Source organism: Tenrec ecaudatus, chromosome 1 (genome assembly GCF_050624435.1).
Source record: "Tenrec ecaudatus isolate mTenEca1 chromosome 1, mTenEca1.hap1, whole genome shotgun sequence".
In the NCBI taxonomy this organism is placed as follows: Eukaryota; Metazoa; Chordata; class Mammalia; order Afrosoricida; family Tenrecidae; genus Tenrec; species Tenrec ecaudatus.
Window position 1 is genome coordinate 225,786,683 of NC_134530.1, and position 25,899 is coordinate 225,812,581.

At 43.7% G+C, this 25,899-nt stretch overlaps 1 protein-coding gene across 13 annotated transcripts in view; it reads left to right on the top strand.

Annotated features, from left to right (window-relative positions):
• Positions 1–2,422: 2,422 nt before the first annotated feature.
• CD55 (CD55 molecule (Cromer blood group)) overlaps positions 2,423–25,899 on the top strand; it is a 36,008-nt gene continuing 12,531 nt past the window's right edge. For 3 of the 13 annotated variants that reach the window (XM_075529687.1, XM_075529669.1, XM_075529663.1), the window contains exons 1-9: positions 2,423–2,625; positions 3,657–3,842; positions 6,292–6,483; positions 7,317–7,413; positions 8,457–8,542; positions 13,951–14,139; positions 17,898–18,083; positions 20,655–20,843; positions 22,306–24,327. In XM_075529687.1, the coding sequence (XP_075385802.1) occupies positions 2,541–2,625; positions 3,657–3,842; positions 6,292–6,483; positions 7,317–7,413; positions 8,457–8,542; positions 13,951–14,139; positions 17,898–18,083; positions 20,655–20,843; positions 22,306–24,327 (3,232 nt within the window). In that variant the 5' untranslated portion in view covers positions 2,423–2,540. The remainder of the gene's footprint in view (positions 2,626–3,656; positions 3,843–6,291; positions 6,484–7,316; positions 7,414–8,456; positions 8,543–13,950; positions 14,140–17,897; positions 18,084–20,654; positions 20,844–22,305; positions 24,328–25,899) is intronic. The other 10 variants (XM_075529740.1, XM_075529723.1, XM_075529717.1 and 7 more) reach the window with 7 other exon arrangements.

Below are 25,899 nucleotides of genomic sequence, written 5' to 3' on the forward strand. Positions count from 1 at the left end.
CTGATGAAGATCAAGGACTGTAGGCTTCAGTATGGATTACCAGTCAATGTCAATGTCAACAAGACCAGATGCCTCACACCTGGACCAATCAGTAACATGATACATGAAAAAAAGATTGAAGTTGTTGAGGATTTTAGCTTTCTGGGATCCACAAATAGCGCTCACAGAAGACACATTGCATTGGGTAATTCTGTTACACATACATCATTAGAGTGTTGAAAAGCAAGGATTTTATTTGAGGACTTAGGTGCACCTGGCCCAAGCCCTGATATTTTCAATAACCTCATATGCATGTGAGAGTTGGTTCTTTAATAAGGAGATCTGAAGAAGAATCGGTAAGCTTGAATCATGGTGCTGGCAAAGAATATTGAAAGACCATGGCCTTCTAAAAGAACAGAAAAAATCTGTCCCGAATGAAGTACAGCCTGAATGATCCTTAGAGGAAAGGATGGTAAGACTTTGTCTCGAATATTTTGGACTTGTCAGGAAAGACCAGTTTCTGGAGAAGGACATCATGTCTGGTAAAGTAGAGGAGCAGTGAAACAGAGGACAAGGAGATGAAATGACAGTAAGGCTTCAACGAAGGGCTCAAACAGAAGAATAACTGTGAAAGTGCCTGGCACCACCTGGCAGCCTTTCCTTCTGTTTTAAATGGGCTGAGTCAAAACAGACTTGATGGAACTTAACAATTACAACACTTTCCAAGCAAGCCATGGTTTGAAACCACCCATCGGCTCCATGGATCAAAGGCCTAACACTCCGCTTTTATAAAGATTACAGTCCCCTCCCCCCCCACCTGTGTGGCGCTTGGACAAATTAAAGCTAGTTATCCTAAAAAAAAAAAAAAAGATTACAGTCATGAAAACCCTGTGGGGGCAGTTCTACTGTGTGAGAAATGGGGTCTCCGTGAATAGACTCTATGGTGAAGGTTTTTTTTTTTTGGTTATATTTTTTGAAGAAAATATTGGGGGTTTTTGGTTATATTTTAAGTTTGAAGAAAATGAAATCTAGGTTAAGATTCTACTAACCAGAACTAAATACATTATTAAGGGGACCATGTTTGGGGGCTAGTCTCTCTGAAGATGAGCACCTGACTTTTCCATCAATGCCCTTTCAATGCTTCAGGCAGGGACAGTGATGGGCTGGGCAGATTTTTACCTTTACCCCCATATCAAAAACCAAATCCATGGCTTTAGCTATGGTTCTGGCTCATAGGCAACCTGTATGCAGAGTAGAACCATCCCATGGGGTTTCCAAGGCCAAACTCTTGAAGGAAGCAGAGTGTCACATTTCGCCTGAAGAGTAGCTAGTGTGTTGGAACAGCAGACCGCTGGATTCACAGCCAGCAGCTTTGTCCATTGAGCCACCAGTTGTCCCTTACTCTGTAGGACAGGGTAGAACTGCCCTTATGAATTTTTTTTCCCAATACTTTAGCTCTTTACAAGAGTAAAAAACTCGACACCTTTCTCCCGGTTGATGCTGGTGGTTTCGAACTGACTAACTTTCAGATCACAGCCCAACATGAAGCCAGGATTCAACAGGGCTCCCTACTCTGTGCCAGCCTCATGTGAATCCATGTTTCTCAAATGTGGATGCTCAGTGTAGTTGCTTGGAGATATAAACCCCAATGCCCAGGCCCATCCCCAGAGACTGATTTAATTAGTGTGGGGGTGGCTAGGACTTCTGATTAAAGTACAGGAACAGTGAATTTTTCCAAGTATGATTCTACAGCGCATCATCCAGGGGGCAATCCATTGCCTCTATTCTTAGGATCTTATTAAAAGCCTTCTGTGCCTTGAAACGCAGGGGTACAACAAGGGGTACATTGGAAGAAAGACCTGGTCATCCATCCAGGCAACCTACTTCCCCAAAATTCAGCCCATGAAAGATCTGGGGAGCCCAAGGACTTTGACACACCGGGGTGGGCGGGGTGGGGTCAACACGTCAGAATTTATTTCTATGGCAACGGTTTTCGTTATGTTTTCTTTTCACCCTCGTTCTTTAATCGCTACCCGAGATTTTCACCTCAAGATCAGTGATTGGGCTTTGCCAATCCAGGGCACTGAAAGTCTGAAATTCAACTAGTTCGGAATGCAGGCGGGCAAAGTCGCCTCCCCTGGAACCACTCCCCTCGCCTCTCCTCCGTCTCCCAGACTATGCTTTCTGGTTTTTGTTTTTAACTTGAAAGCCCCACCTTCGCATAGGCGCGTGTGGGCGAGGGTGGAAGTGCCGGCATGCTGCTCCCCTCCCGCCCAAGACCCCTCCTCTGGAGTCAAGAGCCCCAAAGAGCCCGAGCCGCTTGAGACCCCGCCCTCGTCTCACCCAGCACCAGGCTGCCTGTTGCGCAAACCCGCTCTCCACCCTCGTCTGCCCGGCCCCACCCTTTGGGTGACCTGAGCCCCGCCCGCCCGCGGCGCTCATTTACCCGGAGAGCAGCCTTTCGGGCCGCTGCTCGCGCGGACAGCTCCTCTTGCCCACCGACTCACTTCTTGCTGCTGAGGCCGCGGAGTCCCGGGACAGGGTCCCTGTGCCTGAGCGCCATGAGCTCCGGGGCAGTTCTGAACCTCCTCGCGGTGCTGGTCTTGCTGCCGCTGCTGGACTCGCAGGCGGCCGTGCTGGATGGGGGTGAGTTGGGCGCGGGCCCCCCACGCCGGTTCCCCCTTAGACCCCCCTGAGAGGGCTTGGGGGAATCTGGGCGGCGTGGGAGGAGAGGGTCTGGAGACCTGGGGAGCTGAGGAATTTGGGGGGGGGGAGGGTGTGTGTGTGTGTGTGTGTGTCTCCCGGGTGGTGCCGCGGTTAAAGCGCCCGACTGCGAGGTGGGGAGAAAGGCTAAAGATGGCCATTTGACCCCCACCAACCACAGCCCTTGGACCCCTCCAGCTCCTCCACCTGGAGAAAACTAGCCGGATGGCTCTAAAGACTGAGAGCCTCAGACACCCTTTCGGGCCATCCCGCGGCGCTGAATGGGAACCAATGGGTCTGGGGACATTGTTTGGTGGGGCTAGTTAGTGGGTCCTGTAATCCTTTATTTTTAAGGCTCACGGCTCCTGGTGATTTGATCCTTAAGGACCAGGAAACGGATCTCCACGGCTAATCAACACTTGGGGTGCTAACTGTGCAGGACCCAGTTGGCAAGACTTTGAGGTTGAGATTTGGAGCGTCAAGAAAGTTTGGAGAGGGAGCAACCACACTTGGGAAAGCCAAGAGGCGATGCTGGAAATAGAGTGGATTCTTAAATCGCCTAGGGCTCTTCTTTTTAACCTTGGGAGCCCAGAGGGGTTACTCCCACCTCTAAAGATAGAGCCCAATAGTAAACAGCATTCCAACGCTCACTCGCTCCCTCGCTCGCTCCAACCACACACTGTGGTCTCCTCCTGGGAACGTGCCTTTTGAGGTTTAATGCTTTAATTCTTTCTTTAACTTTAGCAGCATTGTCTATGTAAACCCTGGATAAATTCCATTCCCTCTTCACTTTTTTAAGTAATGAAGGGGAGTACATTTTTATTTTAGCCTCGAATCAATTGGCTATATGTGAGGTCTACCAAGTCCATTCAGTACCTGCTGCTTCACTCTTCCGTTTTCGTCTTGGAAAATAATATTGCAATGGGTTGAAAAGTGGCCTTTCGTTCATTTCTGGTCTTTTTTCTCCTCTCTAGGTTACTGCGGGTTTCCCCCATACTTTCCTAACGCCGTGCCATCTATCGGAAGGCTTAAAGATTTTCCCGAGAAAAAGATAATAAGCTACCAATGTAAAAAGGGCTATGCTAAAATCCCTGGCAAGACAAATACGGTGGTCTGCCTTGCGAACAAACAATGGTCCAAAATTTCTGTGTTTTGTAACCGTAAGTTCCTGATTTCTGTTTTTTAAAGTTATGAAGATGGAAGTATTTTGTTAAGTTTATTTTTATATCTCTTCAGAGTGACTGGTAATTGATAGTTTTCTAGCATCATTAGGCCCCAGGGCACACCTTGCTGGCACTTCACACTCCAGCTAATTGAAGGCATTGCTTCCCTGAATAAGTACTGCTTCTTCATTAAGAGTTTTTTTCCCCTAACACTGTACCTCCTGAACAGGCTAATGGAGAAAGCAAACCATGAGTATTGCTAAGGGAGTAAATTATATACGAATCTACCTGGCAAGTCCCTTGGGACACATGGCATAAGTGATCTGTTTGCTTAAGCTGCATTTTGTAAAGTAGGAACCACCAATCACAACTCTGTGGTGTCATTTTAAAACACATTCCCTGTTTGATTCGGAACCTAGCTCCATATTAGCAAAGATTCTATCCCTGTCTTTGAGCAACTTGAAACCAGGCATGAAATAGTCATTCACTTTTTAAAATAGGAGATTTTGTGTGTTTTAATAAAACAGATGGTTTGGTTTTCATTTAATATCTCTGTACAACTTGTTCAGTGATAGTGGGTTCCGCCCCCCCCTTCAATCCAAAAGAATGCAGAAAATAATAAAAGAAAAGAACAAATTAAGAATGGTTTAAAGGGGATTAATTATAAGATGTTAAATTTTAACCTTAGTGAATCTGTAATAATTCACTTTGTGATGTATTCTGTCCAAGGGCGGAGCTTTTTCCATCCCTGGCCCATGGCCCAAGGGTGTTCAAGGGAGGCTTATTGTCTGTGGGGACTCTGCAAATGGGTTTTGAGTGCTCACTGTCATCCATGACCTTCTGTCAATTAGATGCGCAGAATTTAAGCTCCCAAAATTTCCCTCCTCTGATTTGGACTTTGTTGTTTACAATCCTCAGATCACTCAGGCTGATGTACATTGTCTGTGTGGGCTTAGTAGTTACCTTACTTAGATGGCTGCTTGTTTTAAGGCAAGCTTTTTAGACCCCCAGATCCTATTCTTTCTGAGAGCTGTGTCCTATCTGCTTTCTTCACCACCCTTTGCTGTAGCACCCATATCTTCAGTGGTCCCTTCATGAAAGTAAGTCTGGGATTGGGGCCACATTGTAAGAGCTGATTGTTCTTAGGTTAAAGGCTTACAGTTGAGTTCGAGCTCAAAGATCCATTCTTATAGCTCAGGTGGAGATATATACCTAGTCATTTAATTTTTTATTAATTTTTCTTTTGACTTGTCCATGACAAAAATGCAGTAGGCTGAAGTGTATAAAGCCCTTGCCTCTGTACCGGGTTTTATAGTTTTCAACTCTTTCACACATATATTACTGCATACAATCCTTCAAAGATCACAGGGACTCTGGTAAGCAGGGACTTGGGTGCCCATTTTACAGTAGAGGAACCAGGCCCTGAGAAGTGAAATCACTTTCTCAAAAGCTCCAGCTTTTCCCTGGAGGAGCCCAGGGTGCAAGCTTGGGTCTGTAGAGGACAAAACCAATGCCCTTTTCACTAGCCCTCTGCCTTTCTAAATTCACATTTGTTCAGCTTCTTATAATTTTGTACATACATTTACAGACACGGTCAATCCCTATCTTACCTTGCCCTCACAGGGTTATTGTGGGGATTAATTGAGTTGATAGAAAACATTTTATAAATTAGAGTTGGTATTTTTGTATGTTAAATTCTGCAAAAGGTTTTGCAATTCTTAATAGTATTGATTGGATTCTGAACTTTTTAAAAAACATAATTATAAACATAATTATAAACATAATTATAAACTCAGCCTTGGTGGTGTAATGGTTGCATATTTAGGCTGCTAAGCAAAAGTCAGCCTTTCCAGTCCACTACCTACTCCTCAGGAGAAGATGGAACTCTGTGCTCCCAGAAAGATTCACAGCCTCCGAAATCCCTAGGGACCTGTTCCACTCTATCTTATAAGGTCTCTAGGAGACAGAATGGACTAGATGGCAGTGAGTTTGGCTTATAGTTACAATTGTTGTTATTTAGGGTCTAGTCTCGGGGGCTGGAAATACTGGTTCTTTTCTATCCCTGTACCATGTCTTGCTGTGAGATTGCTTAGAGCAGGGCAAGGGAACGATACATTTACTGCATGTCAGAATTCTGCCAGACAGTAACCAAACACTCACCATCATAGAGTTGATTCCAAAACATACCAAGATAAATAAGTAGTTTAGCTGGGTTATGTTAGGGATTGTGACATTTGGTTGGGGATTGTGACATCTGTTTACCCACCTACATCACAGACCTCTAGCGATTAGTATGGATGTGAATATTCCTGCTATACCTAGATAAATACTAAAGATGTATATATAAATACAGAAAGGGGGGTAATTTAAGGGTGAGATAACTAACTGTAGATTATAAAATAAGGTGAGACTGCTTTTTGATGTCACTTTTGTTCTTGCTTTTTAGGCAGCTGTAGCTCTCCACCTGTGCTACGTATTGCCTCCTACAACAAGTCTGCCATCCAGTTTGGTTATTTCCCAGTGGGTTTCACTGTGGAATACCAATGTCGACCAGGTTTCCAAAGGAATTTCTCTGTCTCTGCAATGATAGTTTGCCTTATAGATGTCACATGGTCCAATCCTCCTAAAATGTGTAAAAGTGAGTATGACTTTAAAGAGTATTCTTTAACCAATGGGGTTTGAAGGGAATTGTGTCTCTTTCCTCCTTCTGGCTGAAACCCAATGTGCATATGTTACTATTTAGAAGAATTCTAAAAGAGCCATTAAGGCCATTAGGCAGCTCTAAGTATGTGCGTGCTAGGAATAGTCATGAGCTCCCAGGTTTCACTTTTAGTTAGCTGAAGAGTCCTGGGTGGCACAGTGGTTAAGCCCTCCACTGCCAACTGAACGGTCTATTCTAAACCCACCAGCTGCTCTGCAGAGGAAAGATGGGACAGTCTGCTCTCTGAAAAGTTTTCAGCCTTGGAAAAGCCATCAATAGTTCTACTCTGTCTTACAGAGTCACTGTGAGGCACACTGGACATGATAGCAAGGGATTTGCTACAGCGGTTCTGAACTTCCCTCACGCCACGACCCTTTCATACCACTGCTCATGTTGTGGTGACCCCCCCCCCCACCATAAAATTATCTTTGTTGCTACATCATGACTGTTATTTTGCTACTGTTATGAATCTGGCGATCCCCATGAAAGGATCCAAAGGGGTCGCGACCTATAGGTTGAGGAACCGCTGCTTTAAAATGAAATAAGCATCTATCCTAAAAGTGTTGCTTTTTCAGGACAATGAGGTGTAATGGTTCAAGGGGTCGCTTGCTGTTCTGCATGTCTTAACCACATGGACACTCGATACTTAATGAAATGAAGGCAGAATGAAGAAATCTGAACATAAGAAAGACCAGTGGCTCAGATGATTAATATGCACATTAATTTGCCTTATAACTTAATGTGGAAAATGTGCTTCTATTCTATTTTAGGAAAACTATGCTCTCCACCTGGGTCTATAAAACATGGGCATGTCAATGTAACTGACACATACTTTGGCTCTGAGATCTTCTTTTCGTGTGAAGAAGGGTGAGTTGTGGCGTACTGAACACGCTGTGTTTAACAAAGGAAAACACAGTTCCGATTCAGCACAGCAGGTGCTTACAGGTTTGAAGGAACCACAGTCATGCCTTTCTTCAAATATCCTTCATCATAAACTCATCAAAATTGAATCTCTTAGCATGGGACAAGCAAGAAAGGCTTCTCATAAAGAGAATGGAGAAAATAGAACGCCCATCACATGAAAAGTTTTCTTACCCTACCAATTTCTCTAAATTCTTAGCTTTTACTACGTATGTGATTCAATTGTAAAATTTCAAATGTTGAGTAATTAGCAAAAGAAAAATAATTAACAAGATTTGTTTACAGTACTTGCAAAAATTGCAATCTTTAAGTTTTAAACAGGAAATAGAATTTTGCGTTTACTAAATGATTTGCATATGGGCTTTTCTAGCTAGAATTACATAATTTTTTTCTGTATAATATACAGTACTATTACACAGCTGTTACAAAAATACCCTGGGTTAAAATAATGTATCCCTGGTGTGTGCTATATCACTCTCACCTGAAGTCTTTTACAAGTTTTCTGCGTTGGGAGAGGAACTCACTAAATACCAACCATGTTTTCAGCCATTGCTTAAAAGTTTACATTCACCTTCTCACTTGCATGGATAAATGATATTGTGCTATGTGTGACAGGTATAGAGATAGATCACTTATCTCCTGTGCTAGACACACTATTTGAGTTGTTAACAGAGAACATGGAGAAGGTTTTGAACTTTTAAATATAAACTGATGGTGTCATTCTTTGAGTAGCTGTATTGACTGTTCAGAACTCAGAAATAGAAAATGCAAGTATATTTTTGAAACATGTGCCCAATGCAAATATAAAGCATTTTCATATGTTATAGGCATGTGTAATCCCTTTTAAATGTAATTTTAAAAAATGCTTCTACCAACAATTGTTTTGTCTTTACTGGCGTAAAATATGTTAAGATGATATGCTGAAGAACTTGAGGCGCTGTGTACTGAGGGAGCCATTTTACCCCCTCTTCTTCCTCCCCTGCTTTTAGGTTCTCCTTAGAGGGTGTAACCTCTACTTTCTGTGCTATTGCGGGGGCCAGTGTTTCGTGGAAAGACCCACTGCCACAGTGCAAAGGTAAAACCTTAAAAACAAACGCGAGCTCTCGGGTTGTAGACCTACACAGTGAAGGACAATGACTTTGGGCTCTTTCCCTATTATCCACCTCCTTTCAACATGACTGCCTCCGTTAAGTGAAAGACCAGTTTTAAGTGCAGCACCGTCATTTATTGGCTGTCATGGCAATTCAAACCTTTATCCTTCACTATAGATTAAGGGTGGAGAAAGCAACAGATGGATAGCACATGGGTCATTTGATATCTAGCCATTCCTTTTAACAGTCACATAAGAGAGATGTGGTTTTCCTTTGTCTCAAAATTTGATGGGTGAAAAGTACGATGAATCAGTGAGTCTATATGACTTGACTTTCTAACTCAAAACAAAGCAGTAAGAGAAGGCATTTAATACAGGTGTGTTGACTTCAAGCCCATCACTTTCCCTGAGACCAATATTACCTCCATTCCTCCTTTCGGGGTTGTGCTGATTATCTGAGATAATTGGGAGTGCTTTAAAGGGTGATAAGTTTCTTATTAAAGGAGTATGGCTGCCTAATAAAGAAAATATGTGGTTTCTGCACTTGAGTATTTTACCTTTTCAAGGGGAGAAAGGAACCTAGAACTCTCATAAATGGATGTACCGAGCAAAATCCATGTCCATTCGAGATCCATGCCTGGAGACAATTGAGAGTAAGATAATACACACAGCATGCTTTCTGCCATCTTTCTTTCTAAATGTGAACTTGCACTTCTTCAATGAATTCTGAAACCCCTGTGGCAGTGGTTCTCAACCTTCCTAATGCTAAGACCCTTTAATATAGTTCCTCATGTTGTGGTGACTGCCTCTCCCTCACCCCCCCCCCAACTAAAAAATGTTTTCGTTGCTACTTCATAACTAATTTTGCTAGTTATGCATTTTGCTGTTATGAACCGGGCAACCCCTCTAAAAGGGTCACTGGACTCCCAAAGGGGTGGCAACCCACAGGTCGAGAACTGCTGCCCTATTGTCAAAGTCATTGCTTAGTGGAAGTTGGGATTGTTATTCACAGCAGGAAGTGTCCTGCTTTCTTCAGTTGATTGCACTCTGCTTCATTGTGCTTTGCAGATGTCGCATCTTTATACACCTGGAAGGTTTGTGGTGACTCTGCAATGGGAAAAGCTGGTTGCAAGTTTTCCAACATCATGTGCTCACTTTCTGCCCCTGTCGGATTTAAGTAATTCTTACATGCTCTTGCACACTTAGTAGACTACAGGAGAGTGTAAACATACTTTCTATGTACATTGGGAAACCAGGGGTGCCGGGTGGCACGGGAATCATGTGACTGGCTTCATTTTGGTCCTCGCTTGAGGGCAGAGAGAAACAGGCAATGTGTCTGAGGCATGCCTGCAGTTAACAAGTGCTTATTAATTGACACTCTGTAATAGGAAATGCGTGCAGTCAACTGATAAGAAGACAACTGAAGAGAGGCCCTGGCTGTCCAAGGACCTTGCTCCTTGCACACCTACCTTGTGCCACTGTCCCCTAACTTCTGCATCAACTCATTCTTTTTCTCATCATTATTACGGTTTAAGATTCTATTCACTGGTGCCCGCTAGCATTTTTTCCATTACTGCCATCCAGGAGGCATGCCGTACAAAGTACTAAAGTAATAGGAGAGATGACAGGCAGGAGGAGATGCCTCTATCTCTTCCTGCTATGCACCACACATCACAAAGTCTGGACAAGAAGTCTCCTAATCTAAAAGGCAGTATTATTCACAAACACACGCTGCCTTGAATTTCACAGGACTGTGGATGCTGAGGATATAGTTGGGCATTGAAGAGCTTGTCTGCCACAAGCCCACCTTCTCTTTTCACTTGCCCAGTTCTGGACACCTGTCTAGACTGTAGGTTGCTTGAATTAATGGTGACTATCCTAACGTTCATATTTTCTCCTTCTGACATTTCATTTCTCTCTCCAATACGGCAAACACCAGCGTCTTCATCCTGTGGGAGAAAGTCCTTCCCTAAGCAACCCCTGGGTCTTCAACTATCCTCATGAAGTCCTACTTTCTCTCATTGCTGTTTGGGGCCACTGAGTTGATTGTGACTCACAGTGACCCATGTGACAGAGTAGAACTACTGGTAGAGTTTTCTAGGATATAATTTTAATGGGAGCAGATCAACCTTGTGGGGTTGAAATTGCTGCCTTTTCTGTCAGCAGCCAGGCTCTTAGTGGCTATCCCACCAGGGCTTCTCCGATTTTCTTTAGGCCCTCATTTTTATTGTCCACAAAACTTACTATTCTGCTTTGGCAACAGCAGAAAACATTTTGCGGAACATAAGTTTTCAAACAGTTAGTGGTGTGCACATCCCTTGCCTGTAGACAGGGGAGGATACATTGATACCCATGTCTATAAACTCATGTCGGAGTGAGAAAAAACAGCAGGAACACTCAAGAATTGTCTTCAGTTATACATCAAATGAAGGTAATACTTGTGTAGTCTGAATTAAGCCTCATTATTAGAACTGGCTCATCAGAAGGTCCTGTCTCCTCCTTTTTCAGTGTTGTCCTATTTAAATGCCTTATCAAGTACCCCAGAACCTGGAATCCATCCATGCCACATATTCGCTATCATCCGAGACCCCTCTCTTCAACTGAGACTCTGCTCATCCCCTGCATCTAATCATTAAATTTTGTTTGCTGTACTTCACAAACCTGGATCTACCCTTCATCTGTATGGTCTCTAATAGGATTTGTGACCCCTTATCCTGGAAGCTGTCCTTGACCTCCCCCGCTGGATTAACTGCTTTTCTTTATTCTCTGCACACAGCCTCTGTGTAGCTTTGGGGGGTGTGGTGAGGTAGGTGTTAGACTAAGCAAATGGTCAGCACCTGCAACCCAGAGCAGACTTGCTGCTTCATGGGAGACATATGAGGCTGTCTGCTCCTATAAGTATTTACTTGGGAACCCCACAGAGGGTCTCTTTGAATAGGAATCAACTTGAGGTAGCGGTGTGTGTGTGTATTTATAAAATTATGAATGTGTATTAGGCCTTGTATAGTGTCACTATGACTCAGAATTGACTCAATGACCATGTGTTATTTTAGTTTAATGCAGTATTTAGAAAATAACTGAATTGTTCTCCACGGAAGGTATATACAGGCATACTTTGTTTTATTGTGACTTTATTGTGCTTCACATAAGTTGCTTTTTTTTATAAGTTGAAGGCTGGTGGCAACCCTGTGTCAATTAAACCTACCACCGTCCTCTATTCCCAAAGCCTGTGCTCACTCAGGGGCCCTCGGGCATAGTAGGCTAAGCATAGGACTGCAACCACACACCATAGGTTCAAACTCATGGGCTGCTCCTTGGGAATCAGACTGCACATTCACGCAGTCTCAGACCCTCTGAGGAGCAGTTCTGCTCCCCCTGTCGGGTAGCTACGAGTTGGAGACACTCCACAGCGATGGATTTTGTGTGTGTTCTATGTGACCACTTCACGTAGACTTTGGTCTATGTCTCTGTGTCACATTCTGATAATCCTCCCAGCATTTTCTCATTTTCCTAATCCTATTACACACTTGTTGGGCTATGGAAACCCCAACAAGTTGATTGGCACTCATGGTAATACTGTAGGATGGAGAAGAACTGGCCCTTTGGGGTTTCCGAGGCTATAAATCTTACTGAAGCCCAAAGCCGCCTCTTTCCCACATGGAGCTGCTCATGAATCTGCGCAGCTGAACTTGTGCTAGCAGCCTCCCTGCTAATCTGCTGTGCCACCACGGCTCCTGCCTGCCCAAGAGACGCCAGCATATCGTTAGGAGAGAGTTGATTCCAAATCATAGTGACCCAACGTACAACAGAACAAAACACCACCTGGGCCTGAACATCCCACAATTGTTGTACAGTATAAAGACTCCAAACAAACCAGCAAACATAATTCACTGTTTTGTGCTATTTGCTTTATTGCAGTGGTTTAACCCTGAACCTGCAGTATCTCTGTGGTGTACCCACATAACCGAACACCTGCACCTGTTGTAAAGCAGAGTCGCTTGTCCTTGGCTCTTTGCTTTACTCTTAAAGCGCATTAATCGAGAGAACTGATACATCCCAGTGCTCTTTTAGTACTTGCGTGCCTATGGTGTGACATAGTGTATAGTTTAACATGTTGTATTGATGTGATAATGGCTTTGTGCCAAAAATATAAAATCAGACACTACAATGGCTCTAGAGAACATGGAACTACTGAGTTTGTTTTTTATAATTGGGGCAACTGCCAAAGAGAGCCCTTAATTTACTAGATAACTGGCTCAGTTCTACTTGTGTCAGTTTTACACGTTAGGCTTCTCAATCATCTCTGCATTGAATATAAAACTCTGTTAGTCAATATACACTTAATTATTTTTGTCCTAGAAGTAAAAATGCATACTTTATTATAATGACATTCAAGATCCTCTCCCCTCTCAAAAGTGATCGATTTGTATCTCCCAAGTATGCCACCCGAATGTCCAGCTCTTTGGGTCAGGCATGTTTCCCCCTGGAATGAAGCAAGTGCCCTTTTGACCTCTCTTAAGCCCTGGGTTTGCTGTGTGTTCTAGATATTGGGCTGAGGACTGAAAGTTGGGCAATTCAACGCCATCAGCCTCTCTCCAGGAGAAAGAGGAAACTGTCTGCTCCTATAAAGATTTCTTTTTTGGAAACATTTGGAGGGTCATTCTGAGTGAGAATGCAGACAATGGCAGTGAGTTTGGTTTTGTTTGGGGCATCTAGAAGAAACCAGTTAAGCAGTAGGCTGCTGACCGAAATGTTAGTGGTTCAAACGCAAACAGCTACTCTGGAGGAGAAAGGCGGTCTTGCATACTGAAGCCAGGAAAACCCTGCGGGTACTATTACATGGTCACATTGAGATACTATGAGTCAGAAGCTTGATTCTACAGCACCCAACAACAATGACAAGGGGACATCTGAGTGTAAGCTCAAGTTCCTTTTACTTTCTCTGACTGTCACTGCCATGTGCAACATGTGAAACCCCATTGAAAATACTCAACAACAACCAAAATCACTGCCATCGAGTCGACACTGGCCCCTCGCACCCCGAGAGGCAAGAATAGAACAGCCCCTGTGGGTTCCTGAGACTAACTGTTGATGGGAAAAGAAAGCCCTGTCTTTGTTCCATTATAAATATTTATTCTAATATATATGACAATCTAATACTGTTTCTGTGAATTGGCTTAAGCTGAATATTAAGCTTCCACAACTTTGCACATGCCAAGCTCCAAATGCTAAATATTTAGTATGCATTTGTATAAGCATCCCTTGTGGTAATGATAATTTTAGAAACATAATTATTAAAAATAATAAAGTATTCAATATGTTTTAATATTACTTATTTATAAACTGTTTTGCCAGTTTTGTTTATTGAAAAGTTCTTGAATTTTTCTTCTAAGAAATATTTTGTCCAGAACCACCTGATATTGAAAATGGAAAAATTACAAAGACGCAAAACGGTTATTCATATGGACAATCTATTACTTACCAGTGTAATGAAAACTTCACCCTGTTGGGAAACAACACTATGCAATGTTCCGTAAAAAACCTCAATGGACTGTGGACTGGTGCTCTGCCCAGATGCAAAGGTGATCACTTAGCATATGGATATTTTAATTTAATTTTATTTTTCTCGATAAGCAGAGGTTCTTACCATCAGGTCTAAACATGGCCCCAGAAGTTCTGTGAACATTTTGAGAATGAGTGTAAAGTATCGCACATCAAAGCTGCACTTGGGAGGGGCACTCATTTTCCTTGGCATTCTCTGTGAAAAGTCCCGACTGCTGCAGAGGACGGGCCCAGCATGCAGTGTGTGCTGACTTTCCACAAGCTCGCGCTGCCTTGTTGTTCACAGACCTGGGGAGGCCAAGGCTATCATTGCACAGAATAGCTTTTCTGTTACAGACTCACCATCTTGTTGCATTTACTCAAGGAGTCTGTCTATACTTGGCATTGCTTGAACTCACAGTGACTACCCTGATGTCTATATTTTGCTCTGAACTTAAAAAAAATCATTGTATTGGGGGTTTGTACAGCTCTTATCACAAGTCATACGTCCATCCATGGTGTCAAGCACATTAGTACATCGGCTGCCATCGCATTTTCAAAACATTTTCTTTCTACTGGAGCCCTTGGTGTCAGCTCATCCCCCCTCCATCCCCTCCTTCTCTCATGAACCTCATGTCTTAAACTGACCACTATCTCCCTTTTACCCACTTTTCTGTTGTCTGTCCCTCTGGGAGGAGGTTGTATGTAGATCACTGTGATCAGTTCCTCCTTTCTCCCTCCACCTTCCCTTTACCCTCCTGATATCACTACTCTCATGATTGGTCCTGGGGGCATTTATCTGTCCTGGATTCCCTGTGTTGTGAGCTCTTTTCTGTACCTCTCTACATGCTGTGGTCTAGCCAGATCTGTAAGGTAGAAATGGGGTCATGATAGTGGGGGAATTAGAGGCAAGCTGTTTGCTTCATCAGTGCTATACTGCACCCTGACTGGCTCATTTCTTCCTAGTGACCCCTCTGTAAGAGGATGTCCAATGGTCTATAGACCGGGCCATAACACTAAGGGTGTGCAACAGAGCAGCAAGGGGAGCAAAGCCCTGGTTTTTTAATTTCTCTCTCCAACACAACCACCACCAACCTATGCAACCTGGAGGAGAAGCTCCTTGTCTAAGCAACCCCAGGGTCTCCAACTACCCCTCCTTTCTTGTTGTTGTTAGGTGCCATTGAGTTGATTGTGACTCACAGTCACCCGTGTGACAGAGTAGACTGCCCTTAGGATTTTCTCGGATATCACCTGGATGGGAGCAGACCACCATTGGGAGGTTCAAACTGCTGACCTTTCTGTTAGCAGCCAAGCTGTTTACTGCGACACCAGCAGGGTTTCTCCAGCTTCCTTTAGGCCCTAGTTTCCATTCTGTTTTAGCAAGAACAGAAAGGATTTTGTTAGTGGTTGTCCATATCACTTTCCTATAGACACATGAGAATACATTGATACCCATGTCTGTTCACTCTTGTTGCAGTGAGAAAAAACAAGAGGCACATGTAAGAATGATCTTTAGCTAAACATCAAACAAAGATACTAATCCCTGTTCATGTCTGAATGAGCCCTCCTTGTTGGAACTGGCCCTTCAGAAGGTCCCATTTCCCTATTAGTGTTTTCTTATTTGAATAGATTTTCAGGAATCCCGATCACCTGGAATTCATCCACGCCACATATTGACTGTCCACAGAGATCCCTGTCTTCAACGGAGATGAATCTGTTGCATCTCTGCATCTAAACACTAAATAATTTTGCTATTGTCCCTTCATGGGCTTCTCAAACTCGAATCAATTGTTCATCTCTATGACCTCTACTAGTTGTCATCGCTCATCTGGATGATTGTAGTCAGGGCCAGCCTGAACAGGTTAAGAGCATAAATGGAGGTCCTTGACCTGAAGACGGTCAGCCCCTTCTCAAACAGCCTCCTCCTCTCCACTGGGTGAGAGGCCACTCTCCAGAACAGTTGACAACCCAGCTTGCACACCAATCCTGTTCCTCTCAACCCTGTCCTCTTCTCATTTGGATTTATAGGTTCTCTGTGAGTCGGAGTCAACTTAATGGGGCGGTGCATATTTCTGAAATTCTGGGTTTGGGCATTCTGTAGAGTCGCTATGAGTCAGGAACGACTGAATGGCACTGAGTTGTTCTGTTGTATGAAATATCCATGAAACAACTAAACAGACCTTTAGGTGATGTGTACACTGTTTTATTTTGCCTTCATTGTGCCTCACAGAATTTTTTTTTAACAAATTGAAGGTTTATGGCAACCCTGTGCCAATCAAGCCGACCAGCATCCTTTGTTCCTAAAACTTGTGCTCACTAAGGGACCCTGGTGGCATAGTAGGTTAAGCATAGGACTGTTAACCACAAGGCCTGAAGTTTAAGCCCTTGAGCTGCTCCTTGGGAATCAGATGTCCGGTCCTGTACACATTTATGCAGCCTCAGACCCCCTGCAGAGCGGTTCTGCTCACCCTGTCGGGTAGCTATGAGTCAGAATATGCTCCACAGCGATGGGTTTGTGTTTGATCTGTGTGACCACTTCACCTAGACTTTGGTCTATGTCCCTGTGTCACAGTCTGGTCGTTCTCACAGCATTTCAAATGTTTCTCATAATCCCATTACACACTACTAAAACCAAGCCCACTGCCCGGAGTACATTAATGCTCATAAAGACTCTCTAGGACAGAGTAAAACTGCCCTCGTGTCCTTACTCTTTGCTTTGCTATTTGGTTTGATTGGGCTTCTTAGTAAGGTTTTCATGGACTACAAGGCTCTGTGAGTCAATAAATGCTAAAATGCGTTTTACCATAGAAGTAGAAATCCTTAATTGAGTTCACATTCAAGATCCTCTCCTTTGTCAATAATGATCAATCCATGTCTCCCAAGTCTTCCACCTGAGTTTCCATCTCTTTTCATTTGGCCTTTCCCCCCCAGAAATGAAGCACAAGTATCTTGTTCACTACTCTTGAGGCCCGAGTTTGCTGTGTGCTCTAGGCATTGGGCTGATAACTGGAAGTTGGCCAATTGAAACCACCAGCCACTGTCCAGGAGAAAGAGAAAGCCCTCAGCCCCTGTAAAGGCTTCTCTCTTGGAAACATTTGTAGGGTCTTTCTGGGTGAGAATTCAGACAATGGCAGTGAGTTTGGTTTTGTTTGGGGGCATCTAGAAGAAATCCGTTGAGAAGTAGACTGCTAACTGAAAGGTTATCAGTTCAAACCACTCAGTGACTCCGCAGGAGGAAGGCCTGCTGATGCACTTCCTTAAGTATTACAGCCAAGAAAGCCCTGTGGGGGCAGTTTTATGTGCTCAGATGGAGTTGCTGTGAGTCAGGGGATTGACACTACAGCACCCAACAACAATAACAAATTTAAGAAACTTAAACTTACTTTCTCAAGTCTTCTCTGAGTCACTGCTATGGGTAACATTAGAAACCTCACTGTAAATACTTAACAACAACAATTCTCTGCTATCCAGTTAACCTGCTAGGACAGAGTATAACTGCCCCTGTGGGCTTCTGAGACTGTCACTCATTACAGTTATAGAAATCCCAGTCTTTCTTCCATTGTAAGGATATGTTCTAATACTATTGTTTCTGTGAATTGGGCCCAAGGTTAGTATTTGGGTTATACAACTTTTCACATCACGGATGCCAAATACTTAATATTTAGGAGGCATTTATAAGCGTCTCTGGGGTTAATGCCAGTTTTCAAAATAGTTGATATATTCATTATTCAATATTTTAGTCTATTTATAAGCTACTCTGTCACTTTTATGTATTGAAAATATATTGAATTTTTTTAAGAACTATTCTGTCCAGAACCACCTCACATTGACCATGGAAAAGTGATCGAGAGCCAGAGCCATTATAGATATGGACAATCTGTAACATACAAGTGCAACGAAGGCTTCACCCTGGCGGGAAACAACTCTATTCAATGTATTGCCAAAGATGACCAAGCCCAATGGAGTGGTGTGCCCCAGTGCAAAGGTGATCATGTCACATTCTTGCTTTGCTTTGTTCCCTCTAAGCAGGGATTCTTTCCATTAGGTCTAGACATAGGTTGCACAAATTCTATGAATGTTGGAGAATGAGAGTAAATTGTTTGATATGGAAGTTGCATTGGGGGGACGGGCGGGCACTATTTTTCATCAGCTTCTCAGAGGAGTTGATGACTCCTGCCAAGAAAGAACCCCCCTAGAAGCAGGGCGTGCTTGCTTTTCACAAGCCCACGCTGCCTTGGATTTCACAGAACAGTGGATGCTGAGGATAAAGTGGAACCCAGAAGGCCCACCTTCTCCTTTTGCTTGCCCAGGGCTGGATACCTGTGTAGACTTGGCGTTGCTTGAGCTGGCGGGGAATATCCTGGTGTCCACATTGTCCCCTGACTGTTTTATTTCTCCCTCCATCTCAGCAACCACCAGCCTCTGCATCCTGCAGGAGACCGTTCTTTTCCTAAGGAACCCCAGGGTCTCCGATTAGTGCTATACATTCCTCTGTTATACCTGGTCGCTCTTTGGTGCCAGTGAGTGGACTTTGACCCATAGTCACCGTGTGACAGAATCCACATGCCCATAGGATTTTCTAGAGCATCTTGTTGATGGAAGCTGATCGCCACTGGCAGGTCCACTGCGGACTTTCTGTTCGCAGCCAAGCTCTCCGCCGCTGTACCACCGGGGTTTCTCCCGCTTCCGTCCCGCTCCAGTTTTCCTTTTCCACAACACATGCTTTTCTGCTCTGGCAACAGGAAGAAAGATTTCACAGGACATCCAATAGTAAACAATTCGTGGTTTCTGTGTGGGTCTCTGGCCTGTAGACACATGATGATATATTGACTCCTGTTGGAGCAAGAAAGAACAACAGACTCATGTAAGAACTATCGTTAGCTATTCATCAAACGTTAATGCTTGTTCACTCTAAATTAAGCTTCATTATTGGAAGGGGCTCATCAGAAGGTCCTGTTTCCCTATTTCTCAGTGTTTTTAAAATTTAAATGTATTTTCAGTTCCTAATAACCTGGAATTCATCTATACCACATATTGGCTGTGATCTGACACCCTCTCTTCAACTGAGACTCCTCCCAATCCTGGCATCTAATCGAATCATTAGATTATTTTGCTCTACTTCCTTAATGTACTTCTCTAACCCTGGGTCTTCCCTTCATCTGGATGGATCTGAAGGGTCTTCCCTTCATCTGGATGGATCTGAAGGGCCTTCCCTTCATCTGATGTGAATTGTTAGCTCCCATCTGGATTATTGCAGTCAGAGCTCTTAGCCTTAACGTTATCAGGATCCAGGGTCAGAGCATAAATGGAGGTCCCTGTCTTAAAGACACAGCCCTTCTCAAATAGCCCCTTGCTACCCCCCAGACTATAAGGGGCTGCTCTCTGGTGCATTTAACTGGACAGTCCATCAATACCATGAATCTTATCCCCACTCTTTTGTCCTTTGAATTTATGGACATGTACACTCCAATATAACCCATCCTCGCGGGTCTAAATCTGCAGTGGGGATAATACCCTGAGGCGCCTGAGTAGAGATGTGTTGTTGTTGGTAGCTGCTGCCAGGTCAAGTCTGACTCGTGGCAGCACCACCTGCGCAGAGCATACCCGTTCCATCGGGTTTTCAAGGCTGGGGCCTTTCAGACGCAGACAGCCAGGTGTCTCTGGGGTGGTGAACCCTGCCAAGATTACAGCTAGTAGTCAAATGCTTAATGGTTGCCACCATGCAGACAGCCCAGAGGACAACCTCTTGCCATCATGGTGATTCTAAGTTTGGACACAGGGCATTCTGGGTGCTACTCTCAGGAGCAAGAGTTAGAATGGAGGGGCACAGACTCTCCTATCCTCTCAACCCTGAAGGCAGCCCACTGGGTGAGGTGAAGCAGAGCCAGAAGACACTCAGAACATGGCCCTTGAAAGAGTGGAGCCTGGCCAGGCATCCCACTGGCCTGGCTTCCAGCATGACAGGAGAGCCTCCAGCTCTATAGCTCATTCCCAGATTCATCCATGTTCACACTCTATCTGACACGCGAGCGTGGCGTGTCTCTTTCCTCTTAACATTCATTATATTCTACTGCCGAGCTTGAAGTCCTTAGTAGAATGTCCGGGTGGTCACGCCCTACCACTTCCTCGTGCGCACTCCTCTCATATTAACACAAACTGCAAGCTGTCATGGACCTCAGACTGTCTCCTGCTCCTACATCATTCCTTAGGCTGCTGCCTCTGCTGGGAAATGCTCTTCAGACATGTCTTTTCTTGGCTGATTTTCCTCATCAGAAACCTGCTTTAGATTTACTATTTGGGTTTTTTTTTTTAAAACAACGTTTTAATTAAAAAAAAAACATCTTACACTGGTGTTGGCATGGGTTAGGTGTTGGGCCTTCAGGTTTCAAATGCTTGATATTTATTCGGCATTTATAAACACCTCTGGTGGTGATGCTACCTTTTAAAAGAGTCATTTTTAAAGTTAAGAATAAAGTATTTGGTATGGTTTAGTCTTATTTATAAATTACATTGCCAATTTTATTTATTGAAAACCTATTGACCTCTTTTTTTAAAGAAATAATTTGTCCAGAACCTCTCAAAATTAACAATGGAAATATTATACCGAAGCAGGACCATTATGTATATGGACAATCTATAACATACGTGTGTGATGAAGGCTTAATCCTGATAGGAAAGGACTCTATTCTGTGTACTGAAAAAGATAACGAAGGAAAATGGAGTGATTTTCCACCTAAGTGCAAAGGTGAACAGTTGGCATATTGATATTTCTCTTTAAGTATTTTTTGATAAGCAGGGGTTCTTATTATTAGGTCTTAGCACAGGCTGCAGAAATTCTGTGAACATCTTGAGAATCAGTGTGCAATATTGCACATAAAAGTTTCATTTGGGGGCACTATTTTTCATGGCATTCTCAAATGGGTCTATGACGGATGCAAAAGGAGAAATGTGGATGCAGAGAACACACGGTGATATAAACACACACACGGAGCCCTTGTGGCTTTGTGGGATAAGTACTGGGTTGCTTACCACACCATCTGTGGTTCAGACCCACCAATTAGTCCTTGGGAGAAAGAAGAGATTATCCACTCCATAAAGACCTACAGTCTCGGCAACCCTTATGTAGGATTTCTAAGAGACAGAATCAACTTGATGGCAGTGTGTTTGAGTTACTGGCATGTCTGTGTATACATATATATAAACACACACACACACATATAAATGTTAGAGTACACGGAAAATTTTTATGACCTCTTTAATTCCATAATCTCTTAATTCTACTTTTAAATTCATATTTGGTACAATGTCACACTCAGTGAATTAAAATAGATATGTCTTTATGATATATATGTATGTATGTATGCCATCAAGTCAATCCTGATGCATAGCAACCTAGAGCATTTCCCTCACTAAACATTTTTATGGGAGCAGACCGTGGTGACATGTACAAAAGGAGAAATAAGCATTTCTCAAAAGCAGTCATTGTTTACATATCCTCCTGTTTCCTTCTACATATCAACAATGAGTCATACATGGCTATATCATTTATTTCACCAGATGGCTATTGATGGGATTTAGGTTTGGGGGTGTTTATTTGTTTTTAATACAAAGGATGCTACAGTAATATTTTTGTGTAGGTCATTCCATCTATGTAGAAGTACATTTTGTACAATACGTGTCTAGCTGTGTAATTGTTGTATCTAATGTACATGCATTTAGAAAGAATAAAACATGGAGTGAAACGAGCTTCCAAATGCACACAACTATACTGAAATATTCAGGAAACTATCCAAAGTTGCCTGAAAATTGGAGAATGTTTCTTTTTGAAAGCTTGGCCCAGTGATCCAATGGTTGTGGCCTATGTTCTTGGTTTATAGCACAAGTGTAAGGAGGAGACAGTGAGAGAATACAGAACAGTTGTTCAGCATGTCTCAGGAATTGAGATCACTGCTGACACTGATGACGCACATGACAACTTCAGCACTTCAATACTGTATTGGCATAAATCTGCAATAGTTGGCTGTACATGTAATTTTCATAGCACTTTAGTTTTCTTTGAAACACAACATAAGACAGGTTTCCTAAAAATCATTGTCAGGTGTTTGTGGGGAGAGAGAAAAAATCCAGAAAGCAAGCAGTTAGCTTGGTTTAATTTGTCCAGTAATATTTAATGTTTTACCTAAAATATTAATTTTTTTACTCCACAGAACGCTTGGCTCTCTGGCCTGCGGTAGCACCTCAGAAACATGCTACTTCAACTGCACAGGCCCCATCGACTGCTCCAAATACCATGTCAGCAAAAGTTTCAGGTACAAAGGCTTCACCGACTCCTCAGAAACCCACCTCAGTAAATGATCCAGATCCAGATCCTACACCAGCTTCTCAGAAACCCACCGCAGCAAATTTTCCAGCGGCATATCCCCCTCTAGCTATTCAGAAACTCACCTCAGCAAACCTGCCAGCGGTACAACCCCGACTAGCTGCTCGGAAACCCACCTCCCCCAAACTTCCACCTGCAGAACCTCCCCTAACTGCTCAGAGACCCACCTCCCCAAAACTTCCAGCTACTGACGCCCCCCTAACTGCTCAGAAACCCACCTCCGCAAAACTTCCACCTGAAGAACCCCCCGTAACTGCTCAGAGACCCACCTCCCCAAAACTTCCAGGTGCAGACGCCCCCCTAACTGCTCAGAGACCCACCTCCCCAAAACTTCCAGCTGCAGACGCCCCCCTAACTGCTCATAAACCCACCTCCGCAAAACTTCCAGGTGCAGACTCCCCCCTAACTGCTCATAGACCCACCTCCGCAAAACTTCCAGCTGCAGACGCCCCCCTAACTGCTCAGAGACCCACCTCCCCAAAACTTCCAGCTGCAGACGCCCCCCTAACTGCTCATAAACCCACCTCCGCAAAACTTCCAGGTGCAGACTCCCCCCTAACTGCTCATAGACCCACCTCCGCAAAACTTCCAGCTGCAGACGCTCCACTAACTGCTCAGAAACCCACCTCCGCAAAACTTCCACCTTCAGACGCCCCACTAACTGCTCAGAAACCCACCTCTGCAAAGCTTCCACCTGAAGATCCCCCACTAACTGCTCAGAAACCCACTGCAACAAATCTCCCACCTTCAGACACCCCACTAACTGCTCAGAAACCCACTGCAGCAAATCTTCCACCTTCGGATGCCCCACGAACTGCTCAGAAACCTACCTCCACAAAGCTTCCACCTGCAGATCCCCCACTAACTGCTCAGAAACCCACTGCAGCAAATCTTCCACCTTCGGATGCCCCACTAACTGCTCAGAAACCCACCTCCGCAAACCTTCCACCTGCAGACCCCCCACTAACTGCTCAGAAACCCACCTCCGCAAAGCTTCCACCTGCAGACCCCCCACTAACTGCTCAGAAACCCACCTCCGCAAAGCTTCCACCTGCAGATCCCCCACTAACTGCTCAGAAACCCACTGCAGCAAATCTTCCACCTTCGGATGCCCCACTAACTGCTCAGAAACCCACCTCCGCAAACCTTCCACCTGCAGATCCACCACTAACTGCTCAGAAACCCACCTCCGCAAAGCTTCCACCTGCAGACCCACCACTAACTGCTCAGAAACCCACCTCCGCAAATCTCCCACCTTCAGACGCCCCACTAACTGCTCAGAAACCCACCTCTGCAAATCTTCCACCTGCAGATCCCCCACTAACTGCTCAGAAACCCACCTCCGCAAAGCTTCCAGCTACAGACCCACCACTAACTGCTCAGAAACCCACCTCTGCAAAGCTTCCACCTGCAGACCCACCACTAACTGCTCAGAAACCCACCTCTGCAAAGCTTCCACCTGCAGACCCACCACTAACTGCTCAGAAACCCACCGGAGCAAATGTTTCAGCCACACAGGTGCCAGCAACAGGACAAAAGTCCCCAGTAACAAATGCTCTACCTACAGAGACCTCACCAGCATTCCTGAAACCCAGCACGGCAAACGCTTCTTCTGTAGCACGGGCCACACCAACAACCCAACGATCCTCCACAGCAAACGTTTTAGTCACACAGACTCTTGCAACAAAACACAAATCCACCGCTGCCCATGCCCCAGTGACTAAAAGGCTCAAGACTACACAAACCTCTGCCCCTGTTACAGCTACACGGGGCATAGCGGTTCCCAGAGCAACCACACCCTTTCAAGCAACACGCACAGCTAAAGGAAAAGGGGCCGGTCAGTCTTCAGGTCAGTTGGCACTGTTCACATTTCCTGAGTTTGAATCTAATGGGCTGTGGTGTCATCTTGGCGGAAAGGTGCATTTGACCAACAGAGCAAAATGAAATTCATCTTTGATGTATTGTGCAGCCAAGTTTGCTTTTTCCATGCTAATGTTGTTTACTTTCCTCCGTGGCAGATTTGGATAGTGCCAAGACAAATCATTTTTTTTTAATCTTAAAAAAATCCTTTTATTGGGGGCTCATACAACTCTTATCATAATCCATACATACATCAATTGTATAAAGCACATTGGCACATTCGTTACCCTCATCATTCTCAAAACATTTGCTCTCCATGTAAGGCCCTGGCATCAGCTCCTCATTTTTCTCCCTCCCTCCCTGCTCCCTCCTCTTTCATGAACACTTGATAATTTATAAATTATTATTTTGAGCAAATCTTTTAAAAGTAAATATTTTAAAAGAAAGTCATATAGAAAAACTTGTGCCCTCCCCCACCCCATCCCACAAAAACACTATTAAACTAAGGTTGATGAAGGAGTTTCTTTTTGTTTGAAAACAAATTTAAAGAGTTGTTGAATTCTGAAAAAGCCCCTCAAAGCACCAAATGTGTTATATGCCTGGGCCTGGTTTGTTGCCCAACCCATTCTTCAAGCAACTAAGTTGTTATTGAGTAAAGCATCTAAGCCACGTCTACTAACTGTTCAAAAATACAGAGATTCAGTCCAATAGTTCATATTCTTACAAGACCCTTTAAATGACAGTTTTTGATGAAAGTGGCAGTAGATGTTTTGTGGGCTTCTGGAAGAGCTGCTGAATGGATGAACGAAGCCCTTTTTATTAATAATAAGATATTTTATCTCACAACTTGGGTAGTTTTTATAGACTTTTTCCCCCCTGATAGGAATGAGGCTTTCTACTCCTATAAAGAGTTACAGTTTGGGAAACCCGTGGGGGCAGCTCTACTCTGTCCTATAGAGCCACTATGAGTTGAACTCAATTCCATGGTGGTGAGGGACGTTTTGTTTTCGGTTTTGTTTCCCCAGAAGCTCTGTCAGGCCTGAGTGCCAATAGGACTGTTTTTTGTTTGTTTTTTTTTACTTCCCAATACACAGCCAGAAATGCCCTCAGATACAAGTCTGGATCTTTCTCCTTACAGGTCACTCTCTTGTCCCGGATTCAATGCTGCCTGGTTTAGGTTACTCTCCCATGTCTTCAAACCATTGTTTTTTTTTTTAAATAATGTGTCCAACTTTCGTAATTGTTATGTTGAAACCTGTTTTGCCATTACCAAGGTGACTTTAGGAAACATTACAAATATTGTCAATATCCCCCAGGTTCATTTCTCCACACCTGTTTTTCCTATTACTGTCCTGAGGTTCATGTGTTTGCTTCTTCTAATTTTTATTCTTGTACTACATATATGTATCTATAAGTGGTAGAAAATATTGTTTATTTTTTATAGTTTACAGGAATGTTACAGATTTCATTTTCTCATTTTAGTTTTGCTTTTCTTAACATTGAGACTGAGGTTTGTTTGTGTTAAGACATTTAGACTTAGTTCTTTACTTTAATTTTTGTA